Consider the following 13,853-nt stretch of genomic DNA (forward strand, 5'->3'; position numbering starts at 1 on the left):
ACAGTGTGATTTTTTCCCGTACTTCCGGAACTATATTTAATGGATGGCCGGCGAAACACTTCAAACAAATTTGAAATATTAATAAGCTGAATGGAATATTTTCTTCCATTAAGGTTTAATGCAACAACATTCCAAACATAACTAAGTAAGAAATTATTTTGAAAGTCATAAAATTCTTTATTGTTCGAAAATTTAAAGTTTATTCAATGTTTTTAATATTTACTTTTACTATGCGTAGTTCCAGTGACGAGGGAGTCAAAAGGCACACCTGTCGTCAGTAGCAACAACCAACGCCGATGGGATAGCTACGACGCAAGAGGGCGCACTTTCTTTACCTTTTTCAGAGAGAGGGAAGTCAAGTTGTTTAGTCTCTTTCTCAGGGCGGCCACAGTGAGTCAGGATGTAAAACGCTAAGCATGAGCCCTTTGTGAAGGCTTTCCAACGCTCACAAGGCTTTCCAAAGTCCAGATCCAATTCATTTTATTTGAGATTGGCCTGTTTAATTTTTGTTATGACCTTGATGTCCATTAATTGATTTAAACAAACCCAATAGTGAGGAATCGGCTCGCCAGTGTGCCGAAGCCTGCATATCTGAGATTAAGTCGTGGATGACAATTAACAAGCTAAAACTAAGTGATGATAAAACTGAATTTCTCATTATAACTCCCAAACATCAACGCCATAAAATCATTAATCATAACATCCATGTTGACAGTGCCTCTATTCACGCCTCACCTTGTGCGCGTAATCATGGGAGTTATTTTTGATAACACACTATCCATGGAAAAACATGTCAGCAGAATCTGTCAATCGACATACTATTACTTAAGAACTGTTAATACCATTCGAAAAACCTTACCACATAAAACTGCTGCTACTATCATCCATTCTTTGGTCACTTCTCGCCTTGACAAAGGTAATTCCCTATTACATGTATACAGAGTTACCGAACACCGGCTCCACAAACTACAACTTTTACAAAATGCTGCCGCTCGTGGTTTAACAAAATCTAAAAAACATGATCATATTACACCTATATTGCAGGAATTTCACTGGCTACCCATTCGACAACGAATTCAATTCAAAATTCACCTTATTGCATTTAAATCTCAGTTTGGCTTGACTCCGTCTTATATTGCAAATCTCCTTGTACCTTATGCCCCCTCTCGCACTCTTCGTTCTTCTGCTAAGTCCCTTTTAACTATTCCTAGAACTTCCTCATCATATGGCGATCGTGCCTTTTCCACTTGTGCTCCTAAACTTTGGAACGCTTTATCTAATAACATCAGGCGCTGTAGTTCTCTTCCATTGTTTAAAAACTTGCTTAAAACTCATTTATTTAAATCCTCTTACACTTAGCTCGTTGCATGTCTTGACAGTAGATTATTCATTGTATAATTTTGTATTATGTTCTACATTTCTTTTTTGTTGTATGTATTGTGTTTTTGTTCTGCGCCTCGGAATAGGGTCTTGTACACTAGATAGATGGCGCATTATAAATACATTATTGTTATTATATTATTATTATGTCTTGCAGCTGGGTTTGGGCGGCTCGCCCCAATAATCTCAATTTTTTAAGCAGCTCATGACTATGAAATCAGCTGCAGAATAGGTAAAGCCTCCGCAGCCTTCAACCAGCTTAATAAGATCTGGACAAGCAAGAAGTTCTCTCTTCAAACCAAGCTTCGCTTCTACAGTTCCAACGTGCTATCTACTTCACTCTATGGCTGCGAAACTTGGCACTTAAAATCAAGTCAAGAGAAGAAACTTGATGCATTCGACTCAAGATGCCTAAGGAATATCTTGGGCATTAAGTGGAGTGACTTCGTCCGCAACGAGGAGGTCAGAGATCGATCACAACAAACTCCAGTGTCCAATACAATCTGTGGGCGGCGCATGAACAGGCTGGGTCATGTTTCGCGGCTCCCCCCTTTGAGACTCGCCAATCAAGTCCTGTGGTGGAACCCGCCGGGAAGGAGGAGGAAAGGCCGACCTAAAAAGAACTGGCACCAGACCGTCCAGCGGGACCTTCATAGGGTCAATAGAGGCTGGAGCGACGTCAGGTCACTGACTGCTGACCGATCTGCCTGGAGAGCGTTGACTGCCTCATGCGTCGGACGACGCAGGAGCCCCTAAGTAAGTAAGTAAGTCATGACTATAGAAAAGAGCACCACTAAATGGCTGAGTCCTGTTTCTTGGCGTTGGGTTTGAAGATGCTGCAGGATGTCTAGGAAAATATGATTTCGAGGAAGACGTGTATCAGCAGTTCTAGAGTGAAACACACACCAGACCAAAGTGAAACACACACATTCCTTTTTAGCAGGATTTGAAGGCACACACACACGCACACACCGCTGTGTTTATGGTGTAAACCGAGGACTTCTCTTTGTTCTCCCATTGTTTTGACATAGTTTATTTTTCAGACGTCCCCATTGGTTTTGTACACGAAATCGAATTGAGGACGTCCTCTGTGTGACTTTTCCCGGATCCCTTTTGTTAAAGTCCTCGATTTGCATGCGTAGACATGCCCACACAATTTGGGTGTTCGAGGCATGCTGACGTATATGTAGGATTAGTTTGCGGTAGCAGTATGGCAAGCGCGAAACGTTGACACCACCAGCAGCATAAGCAGTGCACTAGTGTATAAAATGCAAACCAACTACATAATATTTTTGTATTCAGCCCAATTTTTCGGCAGCATTGAGCGCACGTTGACAGGATCCCATCGCGGCTTAACCCCTCAATCAAACAATGGCTTTTTGGGCAGATAAACCTACTCGACTCGAATGTTGTTTTTTAGACCCTTCTTTGTTAGCAGGGTCTTTTTGGCCAATTCAATCCTACCTGCAACCGATGCCCAATGTGGATTTACCCCGTTAAAGCCGACTGTTTGTTTGTTTGGGTGTTTGTTTGTTTGTTTGTTTGTTTGTTTGTTTGATGTTTGTTTGTTTGTTTGTTTGTTTGTTTGTTTGTTTGTTTGTTTGTTTGTTTGTTTGTTTGTTTGTTTGTTTGTTTGTTTGTTTGTTTGTTTGTTTGTTTGTTTGGGTGTGTGTTTGTTTGTTTGTTTGTTTGTTTGCTTGTTTGTTTGTTTGTTTGTTTGTTTGTTTGTTTGTTTGTTTGTTGTTTGTTTGTTTGTTTGTTTGTTTGTTTGTTTGTTTGTTTGTTTGTTTGTTTGTTTGTTTGTTTGTTTGTTTGTTTGTTTGTTTGTTTGTTTGTTTGTTTGTTTGTTTGTTTGTTTGTTTGTTTGTTTGTTTGTTTGTTTGTTTGTTTGTTTGTTTGTTTGTTTGTTTGTTTGTTTGTTTGTTTGTTTGTTTGTTTGTTTGTTTGTTTGTTTGTTTGTTTGTTTGTTTGTTTGTTTGTTTGTTTGTTTGTTTGTTTGTTTGTTTGTTTGTTTGTTTGTTTGTCTGTTTATTTGTTTGTTTGTTTGTTTAGAAGATTCTTCCGTCGGCAACAAGTTTACATAGGGGGGGGGGGTGATAATTATCGCCAATCTACTCTCTAATACAAAATTAAACGTTTACGTTTCTAATGAATTACAAGCCACATGTACACATCTGAACCGTGAAACTACAAACCATTTTAGTGTAGTGAAGGTCAAAACCGTAGCAGACTACCACTGATAGGGGATCAAGACCCCCTCAGTGCATTATTGAATGCATCCAGAGAGGGTGGGAGTGGAGAGTCCATCTTCAAGCAGTTCCAGTCCCTTATTGAGACCTGATTGCTGCAGTGTGGGTTGTAGAAGCGAGATCCAGGTCCTCTAGTCAATCGGCAGATAAGATGTCTGGTTGTGACCATTATCATTTATTTTCAAACTATCTGTCAAAGTTCATTATGACATTGTTACAAACGTTTGCCATCTCTTTTTGTTTAGATGGCTTTCCATAGTTTTCCGACCTCGGTTGGCAAAAGTCGATCGGGCTGTGATGTTGCATAAGATAACCTAGTCATGTCATAAAAATGACCGCACGACTGCTTTGATGTATGCCGATAACAGGCAAGTACAAGGCTGCCATAGACCTAAGGTCTATGGCGATGTGTAGAAATTTCGTATGATAGCGCCCTCTTTTGACACAGTTTTCCGCTCCAGGATTTTCCCATCGAATAAATCCAGGTAAAAGCCAATTAATATTCCGTAAAAAATTCTCGAATCTTGGTCAGAGTTCTGGACATGCTGCCACATGTCATACGTTTGTTTGTTATTCCCTCTTTACAAACGTCTGCAGATTAATCGGTACGCACCATAGCGCTATTATTGACTAGAGCGCTAACACCCCGTTATACACGCACTAAGGTTTTGAAGCCGTGTGGGCGCATCCATGTTTATGTACAAACCAATACAAAAGCTTGACATTTTGTACGGCAATTGTACGGCTATTTGCATGATGGTGCGTTTGTTCTTTTTTGTGTGTCATCGAAGCAAAACATTCAGCAAATGTGAACGCACAATCTGCTGATGAGCGTACAAAACTGCGAGCATCATGGCGCGTATACTTTTTTTAGAACGTCAATCACTGAGTCGAAGTTACGGTTTTCGTAGCGCGGACGTGCGCGAATAGACCTTTTCGCAAATACCGGGGCGCGCGCGTAAAGCTTGGAATAAGGTGCATTGTGGTCTTGCTGGTATCCAAATTTGATCCATATCTATCCCACAATGCATCTCAGTCAACAGTCTGCGCTTGCGCATTGGTATTTGCGATAAGGTCTATGGGCAGTCGCGTACGAAAGCGCACACGCCGAATGTAAAAAATTGCGGCAATGTGTGTTCTCTTAAAATTAAAATCGTTCCGAACTCACGCAACACATCGAACATGTCTGCGCTCAGGGTGGCTTCAAAACGCAGAGCAAGTTAGCGCTCTAGTCAGCTCTATGGTACGCACATAAACTTAAACTTAGACTTCAGCCTTGAGCGCAAGGCCAGTGTAAAAATTGTGTCACGTGTTCATTATCATGTGACTAATCTCCACATGACTCATGCATTTTGCTCTTTTCAACAAAGTAGAGAACCTGCGCTCTGCTCTGGCCACTTTCTGTGTGAAATCTGAGGTGAAGATTTGCAGGAAACAAGACCTTCGTCATGGGATCGACAATGATGTTGAGTTTGCTAAGTTTAACTCTTTTCTTTGCAACTTCTTACGCAACTAACAAGTATGAAAAATGTGGTAAGTTAAGCACAAAAGATAATCATAATTTCAGAATTAATATATCCTCTATCCTGCTTCCTGGTGTCATGTGTTTTCAGTAGGATAACAGGAAAATTGTTCACAAAAAAAACCTAAATATTTTTTTTCCAAATCACCTATCCTATTTCTTAACAAGGATAACTTTCCGTGTGGCGCCACCACTTTTTCGCTACAAAAAGGGATATATCAATCAGGTAAATAAGTTCCTATATTATTTTATATCGAATGAAAAAGTGGTGGCGCCATACGGAAACTTTTCCCTTAACAATAACCATTACACTTCATGGTGTGTTGAAATTTTTAAAGTTTTGGTTTTACGTTGCGAGAGACAGTCCGCCATTAACAGTGCTTATGCATGCTCCACATTGGAGCAATGTCATATGTTTTCACACCTTTCATTGGTTGGTATTTTATTGAATATTCAGAAGCTAGTATGGCGTGCAAAACAAATCACAAATAAAATTCAATTACTACTTAACAAATTTAATTACATTTTTGTCCTAAGGCATTATGGCTACTATATTAGAATCCAGAGATATCATAAGGCATGAAAGTAAAACACACCCCCCCCCCTTGATGCACTCACACTTCATAACAATCCTTTTTCCCCCATTTCAGACCAGTAATGTTTGGTTTCAGGAGATAAGAAACCAATCTATGCTATTTTCTCTTTAATGGAGACTTAATATTTATTACGCTTATCGGAATTTATTACAGTAAGCAGTAAATCAACAACAAAAAATTGTTGTCATTTTCACTTAAAATATTTAAATATTTTCCCCACATTTGCACACAATAGAATCCCAAATAGTAACCACCTCACGTGATCCATCTAGTGACTAAAGCAGAATGAAACTCAATCTAGCAGATAGTAATTTTGTTTTGAACTTTCGAGGTTGGATGATGTTTCTTTGACTCATTTGGATGTTGGCATAATAATGCACTAGTGATTAGTAACAAAAATCAATCATTTTATAAATGTTTGAGCATAACCAACGACAGGAAACTTTATTCTCAGCATGATTAAGCCTGATGAAAATACAGACCGTGAGTAAACTGCATAGCTTCTGTCACCGGTGCAGCTTGCACAATTTTGCGGTAAACGGGAATCAAAGTTGGGGATCGAAAACATATGAGGGTCGATAACGTATGACGCTACGATAAATAGCCCCACTTGTGTGGCCAAGGATAGGGGGGATTCAGCTATCCTTGGCCACACAAGTGGGGCTATAATATTATACACATAATGAATGTTTATGAGTGCAATGGTGCAAATATGTTCATGAGTTGAAAGATGGAATGTTCTATTCAACGAGGCGGAGCCGAGTTGAATGGAACATTCCAGCTTTCAACGAATGAACATATTCGCACCATTGCATGAATGAAAAACATTCATTATTTGTTTTATATAACATCCAAGTAGATCTTTGTCATTTTGATTGAAAGATACAACTTTCAAAACAAACAAAGCGTAGGCCTCCAATTTTTAATTGTAGAAGACGAATGCTAGTAATTTTACTAATATGCCTTGCTGCGTTACCGAAGACAACGCGCACGCAGTGATGTTTTTACTCAGCTTTTTCGTTCCATCCGAAAAGTACCATTGCACGCTGGCAGCGTGCAATGGTACTTTTCGGATGGAACGAAAAAGCACGTTGAGTGACTCAGCGTGCAATGGTACTTTTATTTGCTATCACGTGACGGACAATCCTCCAATCAAATGGCAAGGATCTGCTTGGGTGTTATATAAAAAGTGTTAGACCATGGTTAGGCTTACCGGTCAACTCCATCCCAACAACTCGGTCCCAAGTCAACTCGGTCCCAAGCCAACTCGGTCCCAAGTCAACTCGGTCCCAAGTCAACTCGGTCCCAAGTCAACACGGTCCCAAGTCAACAAGGTCATTCGACCAACCTTAATGTTTTTAAAATTATTTTATTGGTACTGTTTCATGTAACTGTAAGTTGACTTGATAATATTATGTTTGTGTAAGTGTACTGCACGACCAGAATGTTTAAATTCTCACAAAAACATACTTTTTTATCGTAGCGTCATACGTTATCGACCCTCATATGTTTTCGAACCCCAAATTTGTTTCCCGTTTACCGCGAGATTGTGCAAGCTACACCGGTGACAGAAGCTATGCAGTTTACACACGGTCTGTATTTTCATCAGGCTTAATCATGCTGAGAATAAAGTTTCATGTCGTTGGTCAGCTCAAACATTTATTTTTTTTGTACAAATCACTAGTGCATATTATGCCAACATTCAAATGAGTCAAAGAAACATCATCCAACCTCGAAAGTTCAAAACAAAATTACTATCTGCTAGATTGAGTTTCATTCTGCTTTAGTCACTAGATGGATCACGTGAGGCGGTTACTATTAAGGATTCTATGGTGTGCCAATATGGGGAAAAAATTTCCCCATATTAATTTTTTGTTTGATTAACTGCATACTGTAATAAATTCTGGTAAGCGTAATAAATATTAAGTCTACATTAAAGAGAAAATATCATAGATTGGTTTCTTATCTCCTGAAACCAAACATTACTGGTCTGAAATGGGGGAAAACGGATTGTTATATATGCAGTGTGTGTGCTTCAAGGTGGGTGGGGTGTTTTACTTTCATGCCTTATGATATCTCTGGATTCTAATATACATGTAGTAGCCATACGGCTTAGGACAAAAATGTATATAAATTTGTTAAGTAGTAATTGAATAATATTTTTTATTTATTTTGCGCGCCATACTAGCTTCTGAATATTCATTAAAATACCAACCAATGAAAGGTGTGAAAACATATGACGTTGCTACATTGTCGTGCTTGCATTAGCACTGGTAATGGTGGACTATCTCTCGCAACGTAAAACCAAAACTTAAAAAATTTCAACACACCATGAATTTAATGTAAGTGTTATTGTTAAAAAAATTGGATAGATGATTTGAAAAAAAAACATTCAGTTTTTGATTGTGAAAAATTGTGGGACCGAGTTGACTCATGCATATTTAAGCATGGTTAGACCCAGTAACTGGGGCGCTGTAGGCCCTACTCCTTTTTTCGAAATGTTGACATTCTCGCTAGTTCGACCGAGAATGTCAAAATTTCCAAAAAAAGGAGTACAGCGCCCCAATTACTGGGTCTAATAAAGTGTTAATTTTGTTTTTTCTATTTCGTGTTAACAAAAAAAATGGGATAACTTACCGTATGGCACCACCACTTTTTCACTTATTTTTACAAAAAGGGTTTACTCACTTAGGTAAATTATTATATACTTTATTCATAAATACCTAAGACAATTTATCCATTCTGATTGGTCGAGAGGGCATCACTAGGGGTTGTTTGAACGGATGATGATATAACACCAGGCTAAAATCCAAGCCTCTTTAAAACTCATAAGGGTTAAAATTTTCTATGACTGTCCCATAAAAAACGCCCAAAATGACGAAAAAAACAAACAAATAACCTTCAAAACTCCTTACTGGCATCTCCATTGTTTAAGATGCAACACAGGGCATGAAATAGTACTCTTGGTACTTTTTCTACCAAAAAATGATGATGTTTGGAGTTGACACAGCAACCGAGTTGACACAGCAACCCCTCAATGCACCAGTTACATATGAAGGGCACAATGAACAAACTTCATGGGCTATATATATCGCATGCAAAAGCCGCTACACCTTGCCTTGGTTGCCCTTATCAAGTCTTCTTATAAAAAGCCAGAAGTTTGCACTGGTCCTGGGTTAAGATATTTGCTAACTTTACCACTCATTCATTCTTTTCTTGCACCTGTAAAAAATGCACCTTTAATCGTTTTTTTTTGGCACCTTATCCACCTGGCTGTTGACATCACTTTCCCACCATCCCAGTTTAGCCCAAATGGGGCTGTAAAGGGATTAAGTAACCAAGTACCAGGTACCAAGTACCATGACGCTAGGTAACTTTCCTATCCGTTCATCGTGCGCACTTGAGTTGATTTGACTAGGGTAGAATTACCAGGACAGTGAAGTTCTTAACCGAGCTGACCCCAAAACACTGCACCTTGCATAACCTTTGACTGCAATCTGGCATGATTAAAACAACTCTTGCGAGACTTGGTTGCGAATGTATCAAGAATATATGGTGTGTTTAATTCCTAATTAATCTGGTAAATTAGTGTAAGGAGTACTTTCATTCTGTGATGGCTGAAATACAACAGAAACAACGAAACAAAAATATAGGCGACGGCACAGGAGCAGCACTACCCAAACGATGTTTATCGTGTCTGCATGCGATGGAAGAATCATTAATTCTATTTATTAATATTGCATTGTTTATTTTGTTGTCATTCAGAGGGAGTTCCTATGGTTGCGGTTATCAACAAGGTAAACGTAAGCCCATGTGATGCGTTCCCATGTCAACTGAAGAAAGGAACTAATACCACTATCACCGTTGACTTTACCCTCAACAGTAAGTACTCACAAAGTTGTGGAAATTCTGCTCTTTTTATTTAAAGCCATTATACGCTTTCGGAACAGATGACAAAAACAAAGTTCACAGATTAACAAATAACTTACAATGGGTTTATAGAAGGTAATGGTGAAAGACTTCTCTGGAAATATTATTCCATGAAATGCTTTACTTTTGAGAAAACATTACGGTAAAACAATTGTCAATTCTCGATGTCGAGAATTACGGATTTATATTAAACATATGTCATGACACGGCGAACCGTGCAGAAACAAGGGTGGGTTTTCCTGTTATTTTCTCCCCACTCCGATTGACCGATTGAGCTCAAATTTTCACAAGTTTGTTATTTTATATACATATTATAAGTTGTGATACACGAAGTGTGGGCCTTTGGACAATACCGTTTACCGAAAGTGTCCAATCATCATAAAGGCACTGGATACTTTGGTAATTGCTCAAAATAATTGTTAACATAAAAACTTACTTATTAGCGATCAATGCAGAGATGTTGATAGTGAGAAACGGCTCCCTCTGAAGTAAAATTTTGAGCTCAATCGGTCATCGATCTTGCGAATAATAATGAAAGAAAAAACACCCTTGTCACACGAAGTTGTGTGCGATTAGATGGTTGATATCGAGACCTCAAGTTCTAAATCTGAGGTCTCAAAATCAAATTTGTAAAAAATTACTGCTTTCTCGAAAACTATGGCACTTCAGAGGAGCCGTTTCTCACAATGTTTTATATCATCAACCTCTCCCCATTACTCGTCACCAACAAAGGTTTTATGCTAATAATTATTTTGAGTAATTACTAATAGTGTCCACTGCCTTTAACCCTCAAGAGACCAAAGCGGCCACAAGCGGCTTGTACCAAAATGCCCATATAGCGGTCGCAAACGGCCGCAAGGTTTGACCTTCTTCCATTCACATGAAGAGGTCAAGGTAAAGTTCATAATGGGATATGAAATTTTCTAAGTTAGTATGTAAGCCAAGTTTCTAAACACAAAACAAAATATTTTCTGCTTCGAGTTGATGTAAAATTTGATTAAAGGAATGAACAATATTAGCAATGTCTGGGCATTTTGTGATGATTATGTATGGAACTTGGTCTCTAAAGGGTTTTCTTAAGAGAGATGGAAATGTAAGATAGTACATGTATTTCGTTGAAGGATAGAGGAGAGATTTTAACCCTACCTTTATGTTTTTCTCTCTCCTGTCTAGAATCTGAAATGGCCAAGACAGCTACCACGGTTGTACATGGGATACTAAAAGGTCTGCCCGTACCCTTCAGCACAGATTACACAGATGCGTGCAAAACCGCTGGCTTAAAATGTCCCTTAATGCAGTCAAGTGAAAATGTTTACACAGCCAAGCTTTACATCGAAAAGGTGTACCCTGATGTAAGTAGATATTGTCAGTCATTCTGAATCAATTTATAGTCAGTTAATAGTTTTTTACATTATTGGAAAGACATAGTATTTTGGTAGCTTGTGTGGTGTGGGTTATCAATCTAGACTCTTTACATGTATATCTATGTATGTGCAAACTTTAAAAATATTTTTTGTCTACAAATTCTAGTCGCACAATGAGCCAATACTTCTTTCGTCCTCAAGCCGAGGGCACTCTACTCAAATGACGTCATGCACATAAGGTCTATCACTGAAAATGAAGCAAGCATAACCCAAAGATATAGCATAAATAAACGAATGGTTTTCTTTTTATAAGTTTCTTTGTGAAACCTACAAGTAATATTTTCATAATGACTTAAAATAGGAAAAATTATAATTTCTGTTCAGCAAAATGACTTGGTGTAAGCCTAGATGATTTGATTTTGTGCTTCTTGCAGACAGAGGTCTCAAAATGCTGACTGAGAATTTAAAACAATGTTCGTGACCCCCCCCCCCCCCCCCCCCACTCCCTTCCTCGACCTGCCGTCAATTTCACAAAACTCTTTCTTACTTAAGACTAATCTTAGGACTTAGGACGAGTCCCAACCCTGCACTATAGCATGCAGACCTTAAGATTAGGTCACCTCGAAATATAATTTTTAACATAACACAACATTAGTATATGTTTAGTAACAATAAAACAATTTGTTTAGTAATTGTTTGTAACGATTTATATGTTTAAAATATAGATAAAGTTGTTTGGGGGTTAATTCCGCCTACCCCTTTTGTGGCATCACTCACGGCAATCTTGCCTTGATGCGAGAGTAAACACACGTGCAAAGTACATGCAAGTCCAAGTCAAGAGGTTGCTTGTTCGAAAATTTCTTTTTTTTGCATTTTTCCGGCAATGCCGACCAACATTGTATTTCTGCTGGATGCAGCAAAACAACTAAAGATTGGGTCAGTCTGCATGGCTGGTCAGACTCACAAGAGCAATAGTACCTAGTGGTCCGGTCCGACGTCTTTTTCAGCGCTGTGCAGCATTTTCTCTTCAAATATCACGAATAGTGCCCTCTCGGGTCAGGGCTTACACTTAAATTTGTAAATAAGATAAGAACTAATTTTTTAGAACCTTAGTTAACTGTTTATTCACATTCCACTCATCAAAACACATATATTAGTGACAAAAGCTTTGTTTTGACAAAATACCACTTCAAGGGGACTTTAAGATTAATCCTAAGTTAGGATGAGTTACCGGTACTAGTTCCTCTTTGTGAAATTGACCCCTGGTGCTGGCTACACCCATGGCTCAGTGTTCAGAAACCCCAAAACAGAGTTAAAGAGTTACAATGATCTCTTGCCTTTCATTTTTGTATTAACACTTGCTCTTTATCTCTTCCTTGTTCCAGATAAATGTCTATGTCAAGTGGGAACTACAGGACCAGGATGGCAAGGATCTTTTCTGCTTTGAAATTCCTGTGACAATCGTCGGGTAAAGTGCTTTGTAAAGACGTGTTCCCATTAGAATTGTTTACTGTGGCTCTTCTGTAGAAAGACAAAATTAAGTCCATTAGGGACGCATGGTAAACTGACCTCCCTGTCAATTTACTGCAAAACTATTAACAGGTGGAAGACTTTCGCGCAACCACAGTAATTTATCAGGGCTGCTTAAAAAGTCTTAGTGGAACAGCTCTGCGTTGTCAACCTTTCCGTGACCAAGCTGTAAAAGGCTATGCAAACTTCGCAGCATATAGGTCTAGGTGGGAACGCACGACTCAGTTACGCCAAAGCCAGTCACTGTAACCTTCCACAGTGCAATGGGAACATGGCTTAAGCTTGCTAGCTGTCTTTTTTATTACCAAAGGGTCAAAGTTCGAAGAGAGTAATGGCCAAATACATATTATTTACAGATACATGTGGTGGTACAATCCAATTCAATTCAATTCAATTCAAATCCTGTTGTCTGTTGTAGTTAAAACTTTTTTTGGGTCACTAAAAAAAAAAAAAAATTAATTTAAATAATGATTCAAACAAATAAATAAATGTATAAATGCTTATAATACATCAAGATCCCTACATTACTGTAAAATCTTGGAAAGAGCTGTCTGCTAGGAAAAGCAATGCTCTGTAGTTACTGATATTTTGTTTGAGTTATTAAAGAAAGTCAATGTGATAAGAAATTTGATAACTTAAATCATATGTCCAGTGACAAGGCATGGGTAAGAATTTAAAACCTTTTTTCGGAATTTAGGTTTTGAGTGTGCAATGTGAGAGTATATTTTTTTATTTACCACGTTAGGATGAGTTGAAACTAGGCACACATTTCAAAATTAATCTAAATTTATTCAAATTGAGCAACAATATGCAGAACATAGAAACAAAAGACGACAAAAAATGCAGAATATTCTGATTTTCTAAAGATGTTCCTACTGGTGACTGCTCTATATGTCTCTCTTAATATTCATGGGCGATTCCATGGTTAGTCGCAATACACTTTTGAGTGTCATTTCTTGATCTTGGTGCTAGTAGTTCTATGTGAGATATTATTTCCACTAAGTTTATAGACTTTGAAGTGATGATATTAAAAATGTTGTGGGCGTTGTACTCAGGATGTTATAGCTTTGTAAAAAGCGGTTAGTCGCATCATGGAGGAAGGAAGAGAAGGAGCTCGAACAAAGGGACTTCAAAAGTTGAACCTGCGGTACCGCGGTCGTTTAACAACACCTCGTAACCACCGACATACCTTATACAGACAATGGGCGACCTGGCGTATGTGAGTTTGCGCGTGCGCACTTGGTTCTTCACTCAACCATGGTGTCGTATGTCGTATGGATAT

General features: G+C 38.5%; 1 protein-coding gene across 1 annotated transcript; it reads left to right on the forward strand.

The window, feature by feature from the left end:
• Positions 1 to 4,978: 4,978 nt before the first annotated feature.
• Positions 4,979 to 13,422, forward strand: LOC117300970 (NPC intracellular cholesterol transporter 2-like). The gene is made up of 4 exons (XM_033784844.1): positions 4,979 to 5,162; positions 9,513 to 9,629; positions 10,851 to 11,029; positions 12,427 to 13,422. Exons 1-4 carry the CDS (start codon positions 5,078 to 5,080, stop codon positions 12,511 to 12,513), a joined length of 468 nt encoding a protein of 155 aa, XP_033640735.1. The 5' UTR covers positions 4,979 to 5,077; the 3' UTR covers positions 12,514 to 13,422.
• The last annotated feature ends 431 nt before the right edge of the window (positions 13,423 to 13,853 follow it).

This window comes from Asterias rubens, chromosome 1, assembly GCF_902459465.1.
Source record: "Asterias rubens chromosome 1, eAstRub1.3, whole genome shotgun sequence".
Taxonomy (NCBI): domain Eukaryota; kingdom Metazoa; phylum Echinodermata; class Asteroidea; order Forcipulatida; family Asteriidae; genus Asterias; species Asterias rubens.

Bases quoted from the DNA above. Each gene is read 5' to 3' on its own strand.
- LOC117300970 (XM_033784844.1), top strand. From the start codon at position 5,078: ATGGGATCGACAATGATGTTGAGTTTGCTAAGTTTAACTCTTTTCTTT. The intron at 5,163-9,512 runs GTAAGTTAAGCA...GTTGTCATTCAG, and splicing joins TAACAAGTATGAAAAATGTG to AGGGAGTTCCTATGGTTGCG. The intron at 9,630-10,850 runs GTAAGTACTCAC...TCTCCTGTCTAG, and splicing joins CGTTGACTTTACCCTCAACA to AATCTGAAATGGCCAAGACA.